Source organism: Hyperoodon ampullatus (genome assembly GCF_949752795.1).
Source record: "Hyperoodon ampullatus genome assembly, chromosome: 14".
Lineage (NCBI taxonomy): Eukaryota > Metazoa > Chordata > Mammalia > Artiodactyla > Ziphiidae > Hyperoodon > Hyperoodon ampullatus.
In genome coordinates this window covers 24,791,438-24,812,998 of record NC_136927.1, presented here as the reverse complement: position 1 = coordinate 24,812,998, position 21,561 = coordinate 24,791,438, and the positions used below count along the sequence as shown (strand labels likewise).

Below are 21,561 nucleotides of genomic sequence, written 5' to 3'. Positions count from 1 at the left end.
GCCCAGCTAGGTTCAGTGTGCCAAACAGTTGAGCTCAGGACTCTGACACCGAGTCACCTGGTGCCCTGGTTGAGCTCTCTGTGGGACGATTGACACTTGGTCACTGGCCAAGGGACTCATGCTTGTCTCCTCTCCTAGAGGATTCCCGCAGCACTGGTGGTGCTCAGGAAGCGAGGGGATGTGACCGTTCCTTTAACTCGTCTCATTTGTTGAGTACCTTCTCTGAGCCCAGGTGCATCTGGAGTGCTGGTGTGAGTTACGTAGAGCTCACCCCTCTTTCGTGAAATTGGGGGAGGTGGTGATGGAAAACAAATAATTACAATGCAAACTGCCCCAACAGGTCTGAGTAGCACGGAGAGGTTGAGGTTGACACAGGGACCTCCTTAGGTGGAGCCATCAGAGAGAAGGCCGCACCAAGTAGGGGGTTTTAAGGGCAAGATTGGAAGGATGAGCAGAAGCCACGGAGACCCCAGGGCACTGGGAGAGCATTGGCTTGTGTAGGAGCCAGCAGAAGTCCAGTGGGAAGGGTGAGAGGAAAGCGGTGTGAAGTGGATATTGGGGGCTGGGCAGGAGCCGTCTCAAGGAGGGCCATGGGTGGCAATGGCCACTGCAGTGCTCTAGGCTAGCGGAGATGGGGGCCTGGAGGCCATAGATTACAGAGGGGACAGGAGACCAGATGAGATTTGCCACTAGAGTGGATGTGTGGAGTCACTGTGTGAGATGACTTGGTGGGAGGCAGGACCATTTACAGAGCTAGCAGAGGAACAGACTGGGAGAAGGGTGATGAAGGGGAGGGCATTCGTAATTCCACTTTAGACATGCTCCTCTTGAGATGCTTGTGAGATGTCTAGGTGAAGAGGCCAGGCAGATGGGTGGACATACAAGTAGGGCAGCCACTGTCCATTGGGAGCTGGCGATAAGCATGCTGTGGTAGAAGGGCTGTGGAGTGGATGCCGTGGCTCAGAGGGGAGCACAGGAAGAGAGACCAGGCCAAGGAGGAGCTGGCAAAGGGGGCAGCAAGGGACTGATGTCACTGAAGCCGAGAGAGGAGATCGTTTGGACAGGCAGAGATGGTGGCTGCTGAGATGATGAGTGAGATGAAGGCCAAAGAGCGTCGCTGGAATATGCAGGGGATCTGTGGGACAGTCAGGAAGTGTGGAACATCTTCCGTGATACTTAAGTGTGGCCTGTAGTCATGGAGACCTGTTGATCACCACGGTCTATGGGCTGCCTCTGGGATGTGCTGCCTGGAGCTCCAAAAGGTTCAGAGACCCTATTGCAAATGGGGTCCTTTTGAGGGCATATATATCCCCAGGCCAATATTCAAAAGCAAATACCACATCTCCCTAAATTTTCACATGGATTTCATTGCAGCTCTGTCTTTGGCCATTTTATTTGTAATTTCTTAACTTTCTACAGATTTTTGAAGCTTCTTAGAACTTTTACCATATTATTACATTGTATTTCATGATTCTAAGATGCACATTTTTTTCACATTTGTAGCATCTTTGAAATCAGGATGTATTTTAGAAACAATCAAGTTTTAGGTCTAATAAGACACAGTATGTGTACCAACTACGTTACTTGTTCATAATTGGAATTAATAAGAGTGACAACTATTAAATATATATTCACTATCCAGTTTTCTAGGATAGCTCACATGGATATAAAAATTTCAAAATTATGTAAATTTTACTGACAAAGAAGAACAGGTTTGGGCAGGGGTATAGGTTGGGTTGTCTTTCTGTGGCCTGACTTCAAGGTCCATGTGGGCCTTCTCGAAGGAGAGATTTGCATGAGAGTGCGTGGGGTGGGGGAGAGTTGTTCCAGGGCAGTCCTCTGGAAGAGGAGGCCACCTGATTCCTTGGTGACATTACCCTTCTTGCCATTTTCACCTGAAAAAGTCATAACACGGAAAGCAAGGGAGCATTTGCAGGAAGGAGGGAAATACAGACATCAGTTGGCACTGGATTTGTCAATTAGGTCATTGCTGACCTTCATGATGGGTCTGGGATTGTTTTAAAGGAGCAGTGTTTCGAAGTGGGACACATCTTGGGTTTATCTAATCTAAGAAAGTTTGGTGACCAAAGGGGCCTCATCATTAGTTTCTCTCACAGTCTTCTGTGGGGCTCCCCAGTGCGGTCTCCTACAAGGGTTCTTTCTTTCTTTTTTTTTTTAACATCTTTATTGGAATATAATTGCTCTATAATGGTGTGTTAGTTTCTGCTTTATAACAAAGTGAATCAGCCATACATACACATATATCCTCAGATCTCCTCCCTCTTGCGTCTCCCTCCCACCCTCCCTATTCCATCCCTCTAGGTGGTCACAAAGCACTGAGCTGATCTCCCTGTGCTATGTGGCTGCTTCCCACCAGCTATCGATTTTACATTTGGTAGTGTATATATCATGTCGCTCTCTCACTTCGTCCCAGCTTACCCTTCCCCCTCTCCGTGTTCCCGAGTCCATTCTCTACGTCTGCGTCTTTATTCCTGTCCTGCCCCTAGGTTCTTCAAAACCTTTTTTTTTTGTTTTTTAGATTCCGTATATATGTTTAGCATGCAGTATTTGTTTTTCTCTTTCTGACTTACTTCACTCTGTATGACAGACTCTAGGTCCATCCACCTCACTACAAATAACTCAATTTCATTTCTTTTTATGGCTAATACTCCATTGTATATATGTGCCACGTCATCTTTATCCATTCATCTGTCGATGGACACTTAAGTTGCTTCCATGTCCTGGCTATTGTAAATAGAGCTGCAGTGAACACTGTGGTACATGAATCTTTTTGAATTATGGTTTTATCAGGATATATGCCCAATAGTGGGATTGCTGGGTCATATGGTAGTTCTATTTTGAGTTTTTTAAGGAACCTCCGTACTGTTCTCCACAGTGACTGTATCAATTTACATTCCCACCAACAGTACAAGAGGGTTTGCTTTTCTCCACACCCTCTCCAGCATTTATTGTTTGTAGATGTTTTGATGATGGCCATTCTGACCGGTGTGAGGTGATACCTCATTGTAGCTTTGATTTGCATTTCGCTAATGATTAGTGATGTTGAGCATCCTTTCATGTGTTTGTTGGCAATCTGTATATCTTCTTTGGAGAAATGTCTGTTTAGGTCTTCTGCCCATTTTTGGATTGGGTTGTTTGTTTTTTTTGATGTTGAGCTGCATAAGCTGCTTGTAAATTTTGGAGATTAATCCTTTGTCAGTTGCTTCGTTTGCAAATATTTTCTCCCATTCTGAGGGTTGTCTTTTCGTCTTGTTTATGGTTTCCTTTGCTGTGCAAAAGCTTTGAAGTTTCATTAGGTCCCATTTGTTTATTTTTGTTTTTATTTTCATTTCTCTAGGAGATGGGTCAAAAAGGATCTTGCTGTTATTTATGTCATAGAGTGTTCTGCCCATGTTTTCCTCTAAGAGTTTTATAGTGTCTCGCCTTACATTTAGGTCTTTAATCCATTTTGAGTTTATTTTACAAGGGTTATTTCTAATAGAAAGTTCATACGTGTTGGGGTTTTTTGTTATGTTGTTTTGAGAAAAACTAAGAACTGTATTATGGAGACTTTGCCATTCTTAAAGTTGTAATGGAGGAAAATCATCAGTAGTGCTGCTTATTTAAAATTGCTCACAGAAGAATAAAATAAAATAGCTCATGAGAATGGTGTTAGGATTTTAGTCATGCGTCAGAGAATTTGAACTTGGAGGCTTTGGACGAGGCCCCCAGGCAGCTGCTGATTCATGTCTCTAAAGTGAAGGAAAGTGTCGCTGGTACTGACTATCCATGCAGAGGAGGGTTGTAGAACTGTGTTCTGTGTCCTGCCAGAATAACAAAGATATGGGGTAGTGCCATTAGCTACGGCTCTTCCAGGGCAAGCTGTGTGTTTTGGGGTTAGTTCTCTCTGTTTCTCAGCATGTCAGTGGACCCACTGCATCAGTGGGACTGGTTCTTGGGCCCCACCCTGTCCTCCTGGTTCAGAATCTCTTAGAAGAGGGTGAGGAATCTGTGTTCTTGTCTGTCACTGTTATTTGTGAAACTTTAGTTTTTTTCTTTCTCAGTTTTCCAGGGTATGCCACCTACTTCCCTGTAAGGTGGTTCAGGATAATTGCCAAATAGATGGACTTGTTCTTTCTTTTGCACTGGAACTGCTGCTTTAAATAAGCTCCTCCAGTGATTTTGATGTAGATTAGTCTTTGAGAGCCACTGTTCCCTGCAGTGTCAGTGACCTGATGCCCGGCTGCCCCACTGTGGAGTGGGCTACTTTGTTAGTCTTGAGTCCACTTCAGTACTTCAGAAGGCTTCCCTGTCTCCCTCCACCTTTTCTGTCTTATTCTCTTATGATTTTCTGTCCTCCCATGTCCAGTTTCTGATCACTGAGGGAGCAAGACTTGAACTGATTGAACTTTGTGGACCCAAGGGTCTCCTCTTTGTTGTTGTCTTTGATTGGCTCATCTCACAGTTTTAGTTGCCCTGCGGAGATGCTGATGTTCGCATACCATTGTCCGCTAGCTCCTTGTACTTCACAAGTGTGAATTTAAAATCACTGGTGGTCTAGTATTTCCCTCTACCCTAGGACTGGGGAGAGTGCTTCCCGGTACTCTCGTCCTTCTCTGGAAACGACGAGTGAAGAGTCTTGTCAGCTCTTCACCATGAGAGCAGTTTCTGTATAAAATCACTCTGTGGCTATGAATTATGCCTCAGTAATTGAATTGGAAAACAGGGGACAAGGTTGGGAAGTGAGCGCTTGCCTGTAATTATTAGCCACCCAAGTGTTTTTGTAATTTTAGGAGTTTACCTTTCGTATTCTCAACTTACTGCCTTCACCTGTAACTTGAAGATCTCTGAGAAAATGTGTGAGGCCTTAGAAGAATAGCTTTTAGTTCTAAAATTCTTATTAGTACCTGTATAAATCCTTTCTACTGTTTTAACTCATTCTCTTTTGTTTTGGTAATAAATATCAGCTGGGAAACATAGCCTAAGCACAAAATATGATGTGTTGCGAATATCAGGAAACTATAAATGGAGAAAAATTAACAGTATTCTTTGATATTAGGAACCAACTGTACGTATTGCAAGTACTCAATCAAGATCATTTAACTTCTTTCCAAGATGAGTTTCCATTAACCAACAGTGTCTTTTCTAGGGTCTAATTAATGTAGCCTTTTCTTCAATGAAACTTTCTGGGTAAAACAACATAAATTATCTCCAGAGACATTCAGCCCTCTCACTTCATGTAAAGTAGAGACTCGGTAGGAAGGTTCTTCATGTCTAAACAAGCTGCGCCCACCACATACTAGTGTTGGAATTTCTGCCTGCTCGATAGCAGCAAATACAGGTGTTTCTGGAAAATGAAGTGACCATTTTAAGAAGACCTCAGTAGACACCTTAAAAGATTGTATTAAAAAAATTAAAAAAATTTTTTAATAAAAAATAAAAAATATATTTTTTAAAAGGAAGAAGAACTCAGTAGATAGCACATTTAATGGATCTGGAAGGAGATAGTCGTAGCTACCAAAGATGTAAGTGCAATACTGTGTCTGAAGAACCACAACAGTCTTTTTGCAGCCCTAATTACCCTAACTTCTTTTTACTTTTTTCCACAATTATCTGAAATGGCCCTAAGGCTCAAGTCACCAAAAACTAATTTTTCAGTCAAATGATTAATTTGCCAAGTTATCAAAAACTTACTGTAATAAATGTTCTTGAAGAATATGTTCGTATATATTGATGGTCAAGAAGATTATTCCTTAAAAGTTTTTAGTAGATTGGTAATTCTCATTTGGTGAATGGGCCTGATGCTGTGAAGACCCCTTAACTCAGTTAAGACCTGCTGGTCTGGTTGGCCTGTCACCTTGGCTGTTGGAATAGATTCAGCAGCTTTTACCTTTTAGGGTTTCTTTGCACAGGTGCATTTGACCACTCAGCCCTCCACGGCAGACCGACTCTCTGGGTCGGAAGGAGTGACCTTAGGGCAGAGGAGAGAGTGGGTCTGTCCAGTTGTCAGTCCTGTGCCTTTGCCCTCTGGCTCACCCATCGAGTTTTTTTTCTTGACTTAGCCATTTGTTTTCTGCTGTGAAATCACAGTGTTTCTGATTTGGAAGATTGCTTAGAAATCATTCTGGTCCAGCTTGCTCATTTTAAATTATTTCCCTGTTGAATTTAAATCTTAAATTGTAAGGTAATCTTATTTTTTTAAAAATCAACAAACACCAAGCAAAAAGGAGAAAACACAAGAAACATTATTCCTTCTGTCTAAACAACTATGTTCTGTTTCTTACCAATTGATCTTTATCATCTCAGGTGATTATCACTTCTTCCTAGTTTGATAGCTCTGCATTTAATGAGCATATTCTTTATTTTATGACTGCAAAGCTTTGTGTACCCAGCTGTTCTAGGGTCCTTCTGGGGGAATCAGAACAAGTAAATATTGCAGAACAGCGCTTTGTCCCACCTGGTATTTGCTTTCTTGTCATTTTCTGACTTTTAAGTGGAGGTTGGGAAGAAGTAAAGTTTCCAGGTGGGCCAGGGGAGTATGTCAAGAGGAGTGTGGGTCTGGACTCCATCAGTAATGTAGAAGGTCTGGGTCAGGTTGATCCTGAAGGGCCATCTCTAGGAATCCCAGCCCGACATGAATTGGGGGCAGTGGTTGTGTGGCAGGAGGAAGCACTTTCATTCCCTCTTCTGTCTTGGTCAGTGTCGGCTTCTTACTGTTTGCATTACAGAGTCCTTTGCAGACACTATAATCTGTTCCTCGACACTTCATGGAAAATAACTTCCTTTTCTAGAAGGAATGCCAGAATAAACTTCATTATACATATTCCTTGTGCATATCTGTGATTCTATCCTCAGGATAGAATAAAGGGCATTTTAAAAAATGGGGTGGGTGCTGATTACTCAAACCTGTGTAACAATAGCGTAACCCTAATAAAAATACATCAAACTCCTTTAAAAATTAAGGAATACACCACAATAAATAGAAAATGTTTGCGTTTCAAGGTCGTGTGATGGACAGGGGTGTAAATGATGGTTGAGTTATGGTGACAAGTGACACATGCAAAGAGCAAAGATCTAGCAAAGACTGAAAAGGGGTAAGTGGGCTGTACCCTCCACAGCCCTTAGATCATGTGCTTTGTGTTCACCTGCTGTTACTCATCGTTCAAAATGTTGACAGGCAGGGGTGGGGGGGGTCACGATTGCACCAATGTGACTCCTACGCCGTGGTAACCTCCCCCTTCCATGATTAGGAATTGCATGTGATCTGATGGGAATTACTGAAATGCAAATTTCATATATTTTAAGGCCTTTAATGGATACTTTTATATTGCCTTCCAACAAAAGCCACAAACCAGGTCACTAATATCGCACAATGCTCCCAAGGCTAGGGATTATCACTCTGTCCTTTGATAGGAGGAAACGGTATCTTATTATTTTGATTTGCATTTCTTGATTACTGGTAAGAATTAAAGTACTTATGTTTAGTATGCTTTTATTTTTTGAGTTGCTTAGTTCCTGTCCTTGGCCAGTTTTTTTGTTAGATTCTCTTAGAATGCTTTATAAAGCAAGGTGGGCAACCCTCTGACAAGGTGGGCAGCAGGAGGGTTAAAAGGTGGGCACTCTACTGCTAGATCCCCCTCTCCACCACTGCCCAGTGCCACTTTGGGCCCTGAGTTAGTCCTCCCTTGGGGGGGGGTATTAAATGAGCTGATGCTGTTGGGCACTGAATACAGAACCTGGCACAAAGTCCTTGAGAAATAAAGACTGGCCAAGGAGAGGAAAAAGAATAGTACCTGCAGTGTTATTTGCTTTGTCTTGTGTGTTTCAGATATTTTTCCTAGTTTGTTGGTTGCCATTACAGTGGCCTGGCCCTGGTGCTTTTCCATTATGCATGGCTGCCGCTACATCAGAATCACCTGTGGCCCTTTTGCTCTTAAATGTTTTGTTTTATTCTAACTGTAAAGGTACATACATATTCATTTTGGAAAATCTTTAAAAAGTAGAAAGCTAAATATAATAAAGCACCCCCTGTGGAACTTTAACAAATAGAAATGCCTCTGGCTCCGCCCCAGATTTGTGAATCGTAGTCTCTGGGAGGGACAAATGGGGAATCTGTATTTGAAGAGGTTTTACTGGGGATTGGTTAGGAACCACTGCTTTACATATTTTTATGAAGGCCTTTACCACTTTTGCATTACAAAATATTCATTTAATACTTTCTAGTACCTTTACAATTTTATTTTTTATATTTAATTGTTCATTGTTTTCTACTGATTCTTCTGATCCCCCCCAAAGTGGAATGTTTTTTGTTTATAAAAATAGTGGACACTTGTAAAACGTTCAAACAATACATAATTATAAACACGATCGCACCCCTGCCCAGAGATAACCACCAAATAATCTTAGAAGAACAAAGTTTTTCTAAGAACAGGTACAAAATATAAAGTTAATAAAGAAAAACCAAATGACCTTATGGTACTATTTTATAACTTTCCTTTGTAGCTTAATATGTTATAGACAGCTTTTCATGAAAGCATGAAGGTCTACATTATTGTTACTAATTTTGTTTGCCTCAAATAATCATTTTGCTATATCTCACAATTTTTGGTGGGTCAAGGATTTGGATAGGGCTTGGCTTTGGGCCCTTATGTTCCATGTGGCTTTGACTGGGGTCACTTGAGGTCCACCTTACTTTTCATGACTGCATATGATTTCATGAGGTCTGTAGCCATAATTTTTTAATTAGTCCACCTTTGATAGGCATTTAGGAGTTTTCCAGCAATCAAGTAATCAAGGCGTGGTGGCTGTCTTTGTACATACATTTTAGCACACTAGTCCAGTTACTTCCCTAATAATAAATTATAAGAAGTAGAACTACTGGATCAAAAGAAATGCACATTTTTCTTTTTGATACATGTTGCTTTCCAGAGTCATACTAAATTGCATTATCACCAAAATCTCTGAAAATTGCTGTCTCTATACCCTCATTGATACCATTTTTTTTTATCGTGGTCATATTGATAGGTGAAAGATGCCTCTTTGTTCTAATTTCATTTCTTTGATGATTAGTGAGATAGAACTCATTTTAAAACAGCTTTACTGAGATATAATTCATGTCCCATACAGTGTTCCTTCCCCCTTTTAAAGTGCACAGTTCAATGGCATTCAGTGTATTGTGTGACCATCACAAACCACAATTTTATTTTTAAATTTTTTTCTTTTTTGATTAATTTATTTTTTGGCTGCGTTGGGTCTTCATTGCTGCACATGGGCTTTCTCTAGTTGCAATGAGTGGACGCTACTCTTCGTTGCAGTGCGTGGGCTTCTCATTGCAGTGGTTTCTCGTTGTGGAGCACGGGCTCTAGACGCCCGGGCTTCAGTAGTTGAGGCGCATGGGCTCAGTAGTTGTGGCTCTCAGGCTGTAGAGTGCAGGCTCAGTAGTTGTGGCACACGGGCTTAGTTGTTCCGCGGTATGTGGGATCTTCCCGGACCAGGGCTCGAACCCGTGTCCCCTGCATTGGCAGGCAGATTCTTAACCACTGTGCTACCGGGGAAGTCCACCAACCACAATTTTAGAACATTTTCATATCCCAGAAAAAAACTCTGTACTTTTAGCAAGTTCCTTCCATTTCCCCCAGACCTTCAGCCAGATGGAACCGCTAATCTATTTTCTGCCCCTATGGATTTACCTATTCTGGACATTTCATAGAAATGGAATTATACAATATGTGGTCATTTGTGACTGGCTCTTTTCACTTAGCACGATGTTTTCGAAGTTCATTCATGTTGTAGCATGTATTGGTACTTCCCTTTTTGTGGTTGGATTATATTCCATTTTGGATATATCACTTTTTTCCATTCATCAGTTGATGGGCGTTTAAGTTCGTTCCACTTTTTTGGCTGTTAGGAATAGTGCTGCTACAAACATTTGTGTACATGTTTTTATGTGAACATATGTTTTCAATTCTCTTGGGTGTATATGCTTAGGAGGGGAATTGCTGGGCCATATGGTAACTCCAGGTTTAACCTTTTGAGGAACTGCCAGAGTGTTTTCCAAAGTTGCTGTTCCATTTGATGTTCTCACCAGTTGAGTGTGTGAGAGTCCAGTTTTTCCACATGCTCACCAACACTTGTTACTGTCTTGTTTTTTAAATTGTAGCTACCCTAGTGGGTGTAAAATGGTACCTCAGTGTGGTTCTGATGATGGCTAATAGTGCTGAGCGTCTTTTCATGTGCTTATTGACCATTTGTATATCTTCTTTGGGAGAACGTCTGTTCATATCCTTTGTCCATTTAAAAAATTAGGTTCTTTTTTTTTTTAATCATTAGTTTTAAGGGTTTTTTTAATACAAGTTCCTTATCAGATCTATGATTTGCAGATGTTTTCTCCCATTCTTTGGGTTGTCTTTCACTTTCTTGATGGTATCTTTCAAAGCATAACAACTTTTAATTTTAATGAGGTCCAGTTTATTTTTTTCATTGATGTGGTTTGTGCTTTTGGTGGCATATCTAAGAATCCATTACCTAATCCAAGGTCATGAAGGTTTACTCCTATGATTTTTTTCTAAAAGTTTTATCTCTCATATTTAGGCCTTTGATTAGTTTTGAGTTTTGTGGGGGTTTTTTTTGCGGTACGTGGACCTCTCACTGTTGTGGCCTCTCCCGTTGCGGAGCACAGGCTCTGGACGCGCAGGCCCAGCGGCCATGGCTCACGGGCCCAGCCGCTCCGCGGCATGTGGGATCTTCCCGGACTGGGGCACAAACCCGTGTCCTCTGCATCGGCAGGCGGACTCTCAACCACCGTGCCACCAGGGAAGCCCCATTTTGAGTTAATTTTTGAGTATGATGTGAAAAAGGGGTCCACCTTCATTCTTTAGCATGTGGATATCCAGTTGTCTTATCCTTTTTTTTTTTTTTTTTTTTTGCGGTACGCGGGCCTCTCACTGTTGTGGCCTCTCCCATTGCGGAGCACAGGCTCTGGACACGCAGGCTCAGCGGCCGTGGCTCACGGGCCCAGCCGCTCCGCGGCATGTGGGATCTTCCCAGACTGGGGCACGAATCCATGTCCCCTGCATCGGCAGATGGACTCTCAACCACTGTGCCACCAGGGAAGCCCCATTTTGAGTTAATTTTTGAGTATGATGTGAAGAAGGGGTCCACCTTCATTCTTTAGCATGTGGATATCCGGTTGTCCTATCCTTTTTATCACTGTTGGTTGGAAAGACTATTCTTCTCTCCATTGAGTTGTCTTGGCACCGAGGTGTAGAACGTTTTTTATGTTCGCTGTTTATTTATTTTGTGAGGTATCTGTACTTTTTTTTCCCCCAACTTTTTAATGGAGTAGTATCTTTTTTTTTTTTTTCCCCTGAGTTCTTTATATAATAAAAAGTGCCACAACCTTTCTGGAAAACAATTTAGCAACATATATAAGGAGCTTTAATTATGGCCCTATCTTTTTTTTTTTTTTTTTTTTTTTTTTTTTTTTTTTTTGCGTTACATGGGCCTCTCACTGTTGTGGCCTCTCCCGTTGCGGAGCACAGGCTCCGGACGCGCAGGCTCAATGGCCATGGCTCACGGGCCCAGCCGCTCCGCGGCATGTGGGATCTTCCCAGACCGGGGCATGAACCCGTGTCCCCTGCATCGGCAGGCGGACTCTCAACCACTGCGCCACCAGGGAAGCCCGGCCCTATCTTTTGACTCACTGTTTCCACTTCCCCGAAACAACCATTTTCCCTGTTTTTCACTTTTTAAATTTTGCTCTGATTTTCTTTATGTTAAGTTTTTCTTATTGTCATACTAAAAATATTTTTTCCAGTATTTTTGTCCATTTTAATCTACTTTAATTCACCTGGAATTTATTTTATATTTTAAGGTGGTACAAGGATCAAAGATTGCCGCCACAGCCCTCCAGTTTAAAATACCACCTGTATAATACACTAATTTTATATGTACATGTATCCTTTTCTAGACTTATGTAAAGAAATCTATAGCTTTATAGTTTTGGTATCTGGCAGGATAGATTCCTCCTTCATTCTTACTGTTTTTCAAAATTTTCTTGGCTATTGCAAAAATAAACAAAGTTGCATAAAATTATAAATTACTTTGGGGGGAATATGCAGGTTTTGTTCTATATGTTTAAAGGGAGGTTCTTGTCTAAGCGCTTTTTTTCCATTCTCCATGCCCGCCTGGACAGTGGGGACTGAGCAGGGAAGTTGGTAGAGTCTGAAGGCTGCTTCTGACAGATTTCTGCAGGAGTTCATACACCTCTTCTGTCTTGTTGAACACCAGTCTGAGAGAGGAGGAACTTAAATGCGCCCTAAGTTTGTAAGCACTTTGCAAACTGGAATAGCCTTGAGCAAGTACGTGGAGTTATATGGGGAAGGCCAAACACAGGGACACGAGACATGTCTTCTCTTCCATTTTGCTGCAGACTCGGCTTCACCATCCATTATGTTTTTTGAGACACATGTAAGCAGTGTGTAGAGCTTATTAAGCATCTACAGATAGAAGTAAAGACCAGGGTTTGAATGTGCTGTATAGTTTCCAGCCATGCTATTTCTACATGTTGAGGTTTCAATATACTGTCACGTATAGCTCAAAATATGCTATATTAAGAACATCCCAGATGAGAAGCAATGTGTTAATTTTTAATAACTTTAAAAAGTCTTTTATAATTTAATCATAAGGTTGAGATTTTTACCAGATTTTTGTATGATATGTTTGTTTTGTATGTAGCATTTCTGTATTTTAAGAAATGGGAGGAGGACGACTGGCTGGATTCTTCAAGTCAGTGCCATGAGAAAATGGGGGAGGGTGGCAGGAGATGAAGAACCTTAAAGACAATAACCAGATGTAGGGTTTGGGTCTGAATTGGGTCTTGATTTGTGCAGACCAGCTCTAAAAGACATTTTGGGGGCAAGTAGAGAAATTTATATAGGGACTAGATATTAGCAGATATTAAAGAATCCTTCATTTCGGGCTTCCCTGCTGGCACAGTGGTTAAGAATCTGCCTGCCAATGCAGGGGACACGGGTTCGAGCCCTGGTCCGGGAAGATCCCACATGACGCAGAGCAACTAAGCCCATGTGCCACAACTACTGAACCTGTGGTCTAGAGCCCGTGACCCACAACTACTGAGCCTGAGTGCCACAACTACTGAAGCCCACGTGCCTAGAGCCCATGCTCCGCAACTAGAGAAGCCACAGCAATGAGAAGCCCGTGCACCGCAATGAAGAGTAGACCCCGCTCGCTGCAACTAGAGAAAGCCCAGGCACAGCAACAAAGACCCAACACAGCCAAAAATAAAAACAAATAAATAAATAAATTTATTTTAAAAAAAAAGAATCCTTCTTTTGTTAAATGTGATAATAGTATCATTTCCTCTCTGTTTATCCATATGTTTGAAATTTTTATAAATGCAGAAGAGACCTAAACAAGGATCATCTTACATTTCCCATATTCTTCTATTCCTATTGATTTCCGCTTGGACTTTCTAGTCCATGGGAATAAGTTGATCAGTTCTGAAACATTTAACATTGATACTGAATGCTGCTGGGGGCATAGTCACAGGCTGTTGGAGCTTTATTTTAAAGTACCAGAAAAAAAGGAGAGGGTACAGTTTATGCCTAATCATGGGAGATTGGATAAACAAGTGTATAGCCACATGTTCACTACACATCATACTGCAACTTAATGGTATGGGACAGAACCTGGAGTAAATATGAAGCCAGATGGTTCATACGTACACATGTGCATAGGAAAAAAGACTGGAAGAAGAAAAACCTGTCTACGCTTCAGTAGTGGACTCCTGACTGTCAGGATTTCACATGTTAATTATTTCCTTAGTTCTTTTGCTTTCCACATTTTCTACCGGGTGCATATATTGCTTTTTATAATCAGGGAAAAAATAGACATAAGGAAAAGAGGCTGTTTTCTCTACCAGTCAGGAAGCTCGACCTCTCAGCTTGAACTTTGTTTTTGCTTTGGATCCTGGTTAGGCTTCCAGGGGTTGTGCTCCTGAGCAAAGCTAGGCGGTTTTTCTACACACTTATTTTCTGAGTTCTCATCAAGATAAAACCAAAGCACAAAACCCTGTAACTTTTAAAAAATGAGATTTGGTTCATTAAGAAATATTTTTATACTTGGTTTTCCCCTAATTGCAGGTGTATAATTTTGATTCTTAATTTGGAAAATCAGAGTGGTGGTGTACTTCATGGGAGGCACTGAGTGTTGTGAAATCAGGCCAGGAGTGTGACTGTCAGAGCAGAAGATTAGAAATCCCTGAACTGTGGATTATATTGTTACATATTAGGAACATTAAATTTCGCTGATTTCACAAGTTTCTTTAGTAAATTTGTGTGAAGAATGTTGGTAGTTGGTAAAGAGTAAGAAGGTGGTCTCCACAGGTCACCTTTTCCATTTTCTTTGCAGTTAAGAGATACGGTTGGTCTGGCCTATTACTTTGAAAGGCTGAGAACAGCTAAACTCTATTTTTGAATCTTTAGCAGATCATCGAATACTTTTAGAAAAAATATTGTCAGATGTCTGCATAGAAATTTTAATGGAAGGCAAAGCATTTCATAAGCATTAACCATTGTATTGGGTGGTTGTATTCAAGATAAGTGTTGTCTTATTCTTTTTTTTTCTTTTTTAACTTTATTTTATTTATTTATTTTTTGGCTGCATTGGGTCTTCATTGCTGCGCATGGGCTTTCTCTAGTCGTGGCGAGCGGGGGCTACTCTTCATTGCGGTGTGCAGGCTTCTCATTGTGGTGGCTTCTCTTGTTGCGGAGCACGGGCTCTAGGTGCTCGGGCTTCAGTAGTTGTGGCACATGGGCTCAGTAGTTGCAGTGCACAGGCTCTAGGGCGCGTGGGCTTCAGTAGTTGTGGGGTACAGGCTCAGTAGTTGTGGCTCGCGGGCTCTAGAGTGCAGGCTCAGTAGTTGTGGCGTACAGGCTTAGTTGCTCCATGGCACATGGAATCTTCCCGGACCAGGGATCGAACCTGTGTCCCCTGCACTAGCAGGCAGATTCTCAACCACTGTGCCACCCGGGAAGTCCTGTCTTATTCTTTTAGGAGAGGTAATGAATGCTGCAAGTATTGTTCCTCTGGTCACAAGATTATGAAATCCAAAGGGTGGCTCTGATTCTTATGCTCCATCAGATATTCGCAGTGGGTTGTGATTGGTCAGGCCTTGGCAATCTTTTTAATTAGGTTGAATCATATGAAATTGCCAATGTTTGGTCATTTGGGCCTAGAGAAACAACAGTTTCATATGGTTGAACCTAATATAGTAACAGCTTTTCGTGCACTTGTATGTATTGTAGAGTGAATTGGGTTTTTGTTACTACAGTTTAGAATAAGCATCGCTTTCTTGCTCTCAGATGATCATACAAAAGTGAACTTTAACCAGCCTTGCTTCTGAGTTGGTTTATTTCTGTGCCTCTGGATCTTCCTTAAAGTTGCCAATGAGCTAAAGAGAACCTCACCAGCTGCCTTCTCTCTGTGGCTGATACTATCCATCAGCTTTAACATTAGTTTGAAAAATAACTAATGAACGTGAATTGGAACTCTGAAAGCTTATTAAAATATTTTTATTTGTTTTATTTTAGTCTCAGATGCAAACATCAGTGGGAATTGGACCCTCACAGGCAATTGCAACGGGCCCTACTGCAGATCCTGAAAAACGCAAACTGATACAGCAGCAGCTGGTTCTACTGCTTCACGCTCATAAATGTCAGAGGCGAGAACAAGCAAATGGAGAGGTTCGGGCCTGCTCTCTCCCACATTGTCGAACCATGAAAAATGTTTTGAATCACATGACACATTGTCAGGCTGGGAAAGCCTGTCAAGGTAAGTGCCATTTTCTGAAGTCCTGGGGGCAGAGCTTAGGACGAAATTTGTCTATTATTCTCAGGCACCTCTCTTGTTAATAAGGTTCCCACCACCTACGTCCCCACACGCCGACCAGTCAGATGCCTCTGGACACTGACCTGCTGAGGAAAAAGGCGATTTGGTTTTATAATATTCTGTGAACTTCTGCTGGCTGGGGCTGTGCCCTGCGTTTGTTCTTTTCTGCCTTCCTGTGTCACGGAAGACCTTTGTCCCTTCTTGACACTGTCTTCGTCATAACTGTCTAGATCATGGTTTTCTTTTGGACAGTGTAGCTCACACACATACACGCATGCACACACCCTTCCCAGAACCTAGAGCATCTGTCTTGCAGTCGTTTTGTGTGCCCACACTTCCAGGGGCCCACTGCCTTGCTCCTCTACCCTTTCGTCTTGAGGCTCATTGGGATACTGGTGAAGTTGTCCTGGGTGACTGTCTGTGACGTGGGAAACTATGCACCGTATCATCCCTGCCACTCCTTCCTTCCCATCCAGGAGGGGGGGATTCAGGCGAGTCACGTGCCCCTCCCCCCCCACCTGCTCTTCTATAGCAGACACCCCAGTTCTCCCGAAGAGACTGTTTCTTACTAACAACTCTACTTCCCTTTAATCTTTATTCTCTTTCCTTCTCTTCAAACTTGTGCTCCTAAACCTTGGGGAGAGTCTCTCCCTGATCTCCCTCTTTCCCTTGTGTCATTTGTGAGTCCCAGGTGTAACCCTGATCCTGATGGAAAAGCAGAGGAGGGTCATGCTAGACCTTTAGAAAGAAGTGACAGCACCTTCACATGGAAGCAAAAATAAAGACAGAGGGACCAGGCACAGCCGCCCTCTCAAGTACTTTGAGAAGTGCCCAGCGTCCCCTTCAGAGTCTCCACAGACCTCTCATTTGCTTCTGTCTATATTTCTTCAGCTATAGTATTTAGATGGTTTCATCCTTAAACATAATGTAAAATTTGTATTGTAAATAGTGACATTGCAGAATTATTATTTGTTCTGCCTTTCATTCCAGTTGTGCAGTATTTCAGGTCGAGTAGTTTTTGTTTTGTTTTTGATTTGTGGGCTGAACCTTATTCACCATCATTCATAACATTGCTTCTATGGGAAGTTTTTGTTTGGAACTCTCAGTAGTTGACTTACAAACTTTTTGAAAAATAGCCTGTTTGTAAGTTGAGGACTGCCTGCACTGTGCTGTGGTTACACTTGTTACCATTTTTTTATGGAAGCTGGCATTATAATTTAGGTGTAATTGAAAGCGTGACGATTTGGATAGAAAAATAACATCTCGTTGTTTTTCTGGTCATAGTTGCCCATTGTGCATCTTCACGACAAATCATCTCTCATTGGAAGAACTGCACACGACATGACTGTCCTGTTTGCCTCCCTTTGAAAAATGCCAGTGACAAGCGAAACCAACAAAGTAAGTGAGCATTGGGGGTAGAGAAGCTTGGCGATGAGATGATAAGCTCTTTCTAAAGAGAATACAGAGGAGTAGGTAGGAAGCAGGGCAGAAACTACTAACCGCAAAGTATAGTGGGAGCAGAGGTACCAAGGTGGAGACCTGAGGGCGAAGCTCAGCTTAGCGAGTAGACAGGTCCTCCATGTGCTCAGTGACATGGTCGCTTTGGAATCCCCCCCACCCTCCACCCCTAGCAGTAGAATTGGTCACAGCAGAGCAGTGAGTGCAAAAGAGGGGCGTCACTTTGTTCAGAGAGCCGAGAGCCAACATGATGACTCTTCATGTTTCTTGACAGATACTCAGTATCTGAGGATTTGAGTGTCATGTCACTGTAATGGCGGCGACTGTGGGGTGAGGGGTGGAGTAGACTGGACATTTCTCTTGGAATTACTCTAAAGTAAGTTTTGAGGACTCCATGTTCTAGAAGAGTCAGGGGGTCAGGGTAAAATCCCACGTGCAGACGTTTAGGAGATTTTCCTCCTTGGAGATGCAGTTCCCAGACCTAGTTCCATAACTAACAGTTTATTCAGCACAAATTGAGAGTCTCTGCACCAGGACTGGCTGCATCCTGATCATTCCCGTCGTTTTGTCATCTTTCCAGTCGATCTTTGTAGCCTTTAGCTGATCGGCTAATCAGCGCCCTGCTTAGGAGGCCTGCGTGTGGCTCCCAGGGGCTCCCTGTAGGCATCAGAGCAGGGAAAGGATGAGCATCTCTCCCAAATTTTCAGTCCCTTCCTGTCATTTCCGAGGTGAAACTGTGGTCTTTGGGTGTGTCCCTCAGTTTGGGCAGATAGGCCGTGCCCTTGAATCTTGTGTCACCCCTTGGGCTGGAGCTGCTCCCCATGACTACAGCACCGTCATCTTTGTCTTCCTCCACCTCATCTGTGCCGTCTTGCCACCCTCCCCTGTTTGTCGTTATGTGTTCATTACTCTCATTCTTCTTGATCACCTGCCTCAGACCCCACTGCTGCCTGCAGAACATGTGCTGCTTTTCTTTCTGGTTGTTTCCATGTGGCACAAGGAAAGATGGACAAGCACACCGTTCCTCAGAGCACTGTGCAGGCCACAGGCTTTCCTCTCAACAAGTCCAGCTCCTCCCTTCCAAGAGGGTCCCTCACGAGCCTGCCCCACATGGCTGGGTGTCCATGGCACAGGAGAGATGGTCCAGGGCCACAGGCCTGTCATCCTCCCTCCCTCCCTGCAGAAGCGGTCATACTAAGCTTCCTTTAAAAGTCATGTTCCTGAGAGGCATGGACATATATACACTACCAAACGTAAGGTAGATAGCTAGTGGGAAGCAGCCGCAGAGCACAGGGAGATCAGCTCGGTGCTTTGTGACCGCCTGGAGGGGTGGGAGGGGGAGGGTGGGAGGGAGGGAGATGCATGAGGGAGGGGATGTGGGAACAGATGTATATGTATGACTGATTCACTTTGTTATAAAGCAGAAACTAATAAAAAAATTTAAAAAAAAAAAAAAAAAAAAGTCATGTTCCTAAATCAGTTAAATTATACCTTGATTAACCAAAAATTGAGTTAATACACAAGTTTCCAGGACATCTCTTATATAAAGTGAAGATCTAGGAGTCTGGGTCTTCTAGATATTTGGGACAGTAGTTCTAGTGGAATGCAGTCTGGTTTTCCTTCAAGTTAGTGTAAAACATTTTTTTAAGTAGTATGTTGTGATGGCTAGTTTCTTGTGTTTTAGGATGTATTTCAGTAATAGACGTGTTTTTTTTGTTTTGTTTTGTTTTTTTATTTTTGGCTGTGTTGGGTCTTCGTTTCTGTGCGAGGGCTTTCTCCAGTTGCAGCGAGCAGGGGCCGCTCTTCATCGCGGTGCACGGGCCTCTCACTGTTGCGGCCTCTCGTTGCGGAGCGCAGGCTCAGTAGTTGTGGCTCACGGGCCCAGTTGCTCTGCAGCATGTGGGATCCTCCCAGACCAGGGCTCGAACCCGTGTCCCCTGCATTGGCAGGCAGACTCTCAACCACTGCGCCACCAGGGAAGCCCATTAGGCGTTTTAAGTGCCAAAATATTCATTTGTCGAGTTTGTGGTTGTACAGTATTAATTCCGTGAGTAATGAATTAAGACATTGTTCTTAACTTTTAATTTGGGGCTGTGGATTTTCTGAGCTCTTTTGGTTTTTAATATGTATTGCCATGACAATTGTAAAGATTTCTCTTTTTAAGAAACACTTTGTGTGGTTTTTGTTTAAAAAAAAAAAGAAAAATGAATGTGGGTTTTTTTTTTTTTTTAACTCCTTATAACTGCCTGACTATTGTGACAATTGATCCAGTGCGTGCTCTCAGAAGTGGTAAACCACAGTGTTTCTCCTAGTCATAATGTAAGGTGTTACCAGGGTGATTTTATAATATAAAGTCACGGAGAAGGTGTAGACTAACTTTGTGCAAGGTTTTGGCAAATTTTCATGAAAGAAATGAAAGTGCTTTCTTTTTGTTTGTTTGTTTTTGTTTTTTTACATGCTTCTCAAATTACGTTTCTGCTCTGAGTCTGTTCCTTTGGCTCTAGCACTATAGTTTTGTGGGTACAAAGGACTTTGATAGACTGAGCGAGAAAGTTGCAGCAATATCTTTTCTGTAAATGTTTGTTGCTGTTACTCCTCTCCTGAAGCAAGTTGTGCTTATCATGTGTGAAACGGGGTTTAGGCAATAGAGAGGAACTGTGGATCTGACCCTCTAGCAGCTGAGAGTCAGCTCCACTGTTAGAATACATCCAGTTGACCCTTGAACAGCTCAGGGGTTAGGGGCACCAAACCTCTGCACAGTCAAAAATCCATGGCCCGGGACTTCCCTGGTGGTCTAGTGGGTAAGACTCTGCGCTCTCAGTGAAGGGGGCCTGGGTTCGATTCCTGGTCAGGGAACTAGATCCCACATGCATGCAGCGACTAAGAGTTCACATGCCGAGACAAAGAAGTCCGCATGCCGCAACTAAAAGATCCCACGCGTCACAGGTAATACCCAGCGCAGCATAAATCAGTCAATCAAACCACGGCCTTCCCACTGCATTGGCAGTTTGGTTCCTCCCTGTCTTTGGTTCTGCATCTGCAGATGACAATGTGTGGGTGTCATATTTGCTGTTGAAGAACATCTGTGTGTACGTGGACCTATGCTCTTCAAACCCGTATTGTTTAAGGGTCAGCTGTACTTTAAAAATGATGTGACGATGGCATCAGTCAGAGGAGTGAGGTAGAGGCAAGTCAGTATTATCAGCAGTCCTGGCAGGGAGGCCCAGAGTGTGCTGGAGGGTGGGGCTGGGCAAAGCCCAATTTCAATAAAACAACAATGGAAGAGCATTTTAGACAGCACAGCTGATATGCCTGCAAGGGCACAGATCTGACTGGATTCAGAGGTTCCTGTGCTATAGTAAGGTTTGTAGTGGGTGGTAAGGACCCCTGGGGACTGAGACACACCTGTGTCCACCGAGGCTGTGCTTTCCAGGCAGGTTTTCCCACAGATGCTCACCCTACCTGGTGCACACATTCTACTTATCTAACTTCTCTCACTGATGTCTCTATTGAGAGAACCTGCCAGAATCACCTGTGGAGCCTACACAGTGGTCATTGAAAGGAAACTCAGACCTCTTTGGCCTGTGTTGAGATTTTGTTTAATTTTTCCTTGAGTTGTTTTCAAGAGATTCTGCAATCACTGATCTTGAGTTATCCATCCCTTATAGAGATAATCAGATTTTATTGAATAATTAGGACTTTGCAAGGTATATACCTAATGTCAGTCCTGGCATCTGACTCCCAGTAAATTCCAGTACTGTACAGGGTGGCAACGGGGACAGGGGCTGTGGGAACACATGACCGAATTCCCTATTTGAATTCATGTTGCCTCATCAGTGGGGTTATTGCTACTCAGCATGTGGTCCTCAGACCAACTGCACGGGCACCCCCAGGTTGTGTGTTAGAAATGCAGAAAATTGGACCTCATCCCAGACCTCCTGTGTTACTAGACTACATTTTAACAAATTCCCAGGTGATAGGGACATGCTGCTCTGAATGCCTTGAAGGGCAGAGTGTCTGTTCTGGAACTTTTGAGAAGGTGTGAGTGGTTCTCTGGGGGAAACCACGGGTTTCCCAACTCAGACCAGAAGGACTGTCAGAATGGGTGCCCCAGGGTCAGCCCCAGAGCCACACCAGCCCACTCACTGCCCAGGGCTGCACCTCACGTGAGCCTCCACAGGGTCTCAGTCGGCA

General features: G+C 43.0%; 1 protein-coding gene across 2 annotated transcripts in view; it reads left to right on the top strand.

Moving 5' to 3' along the window:
* CREBBP (CREB binding lysine acetyltransferase) overlaps positions 1-21,561 on the top strand; it is a gene marked incomplete at both ends in the record, with an annotated part of 134,723 nt that overhangs the window by 62,665 nt on the left and 50,497 nt on the right. Inside the window, 2 exons of one of the 2 annotated variants that reach the window (XM_079719510.1) lie at positions 15,612-15,852; positions 17,194-17,307. In XM_079719510.1, coding sequence (XP_079575636.1) covers positions 15,612-15,852; positions 17,194-17,307 — 355 coding nt within the window. The remainder of the gene's footprint in view (positions 1-15,611; positions 15,853-17,193; positions 17,308-21,561) is intronic. The other variant, XM_079719511.1, reaches the window with a different exon arrangement.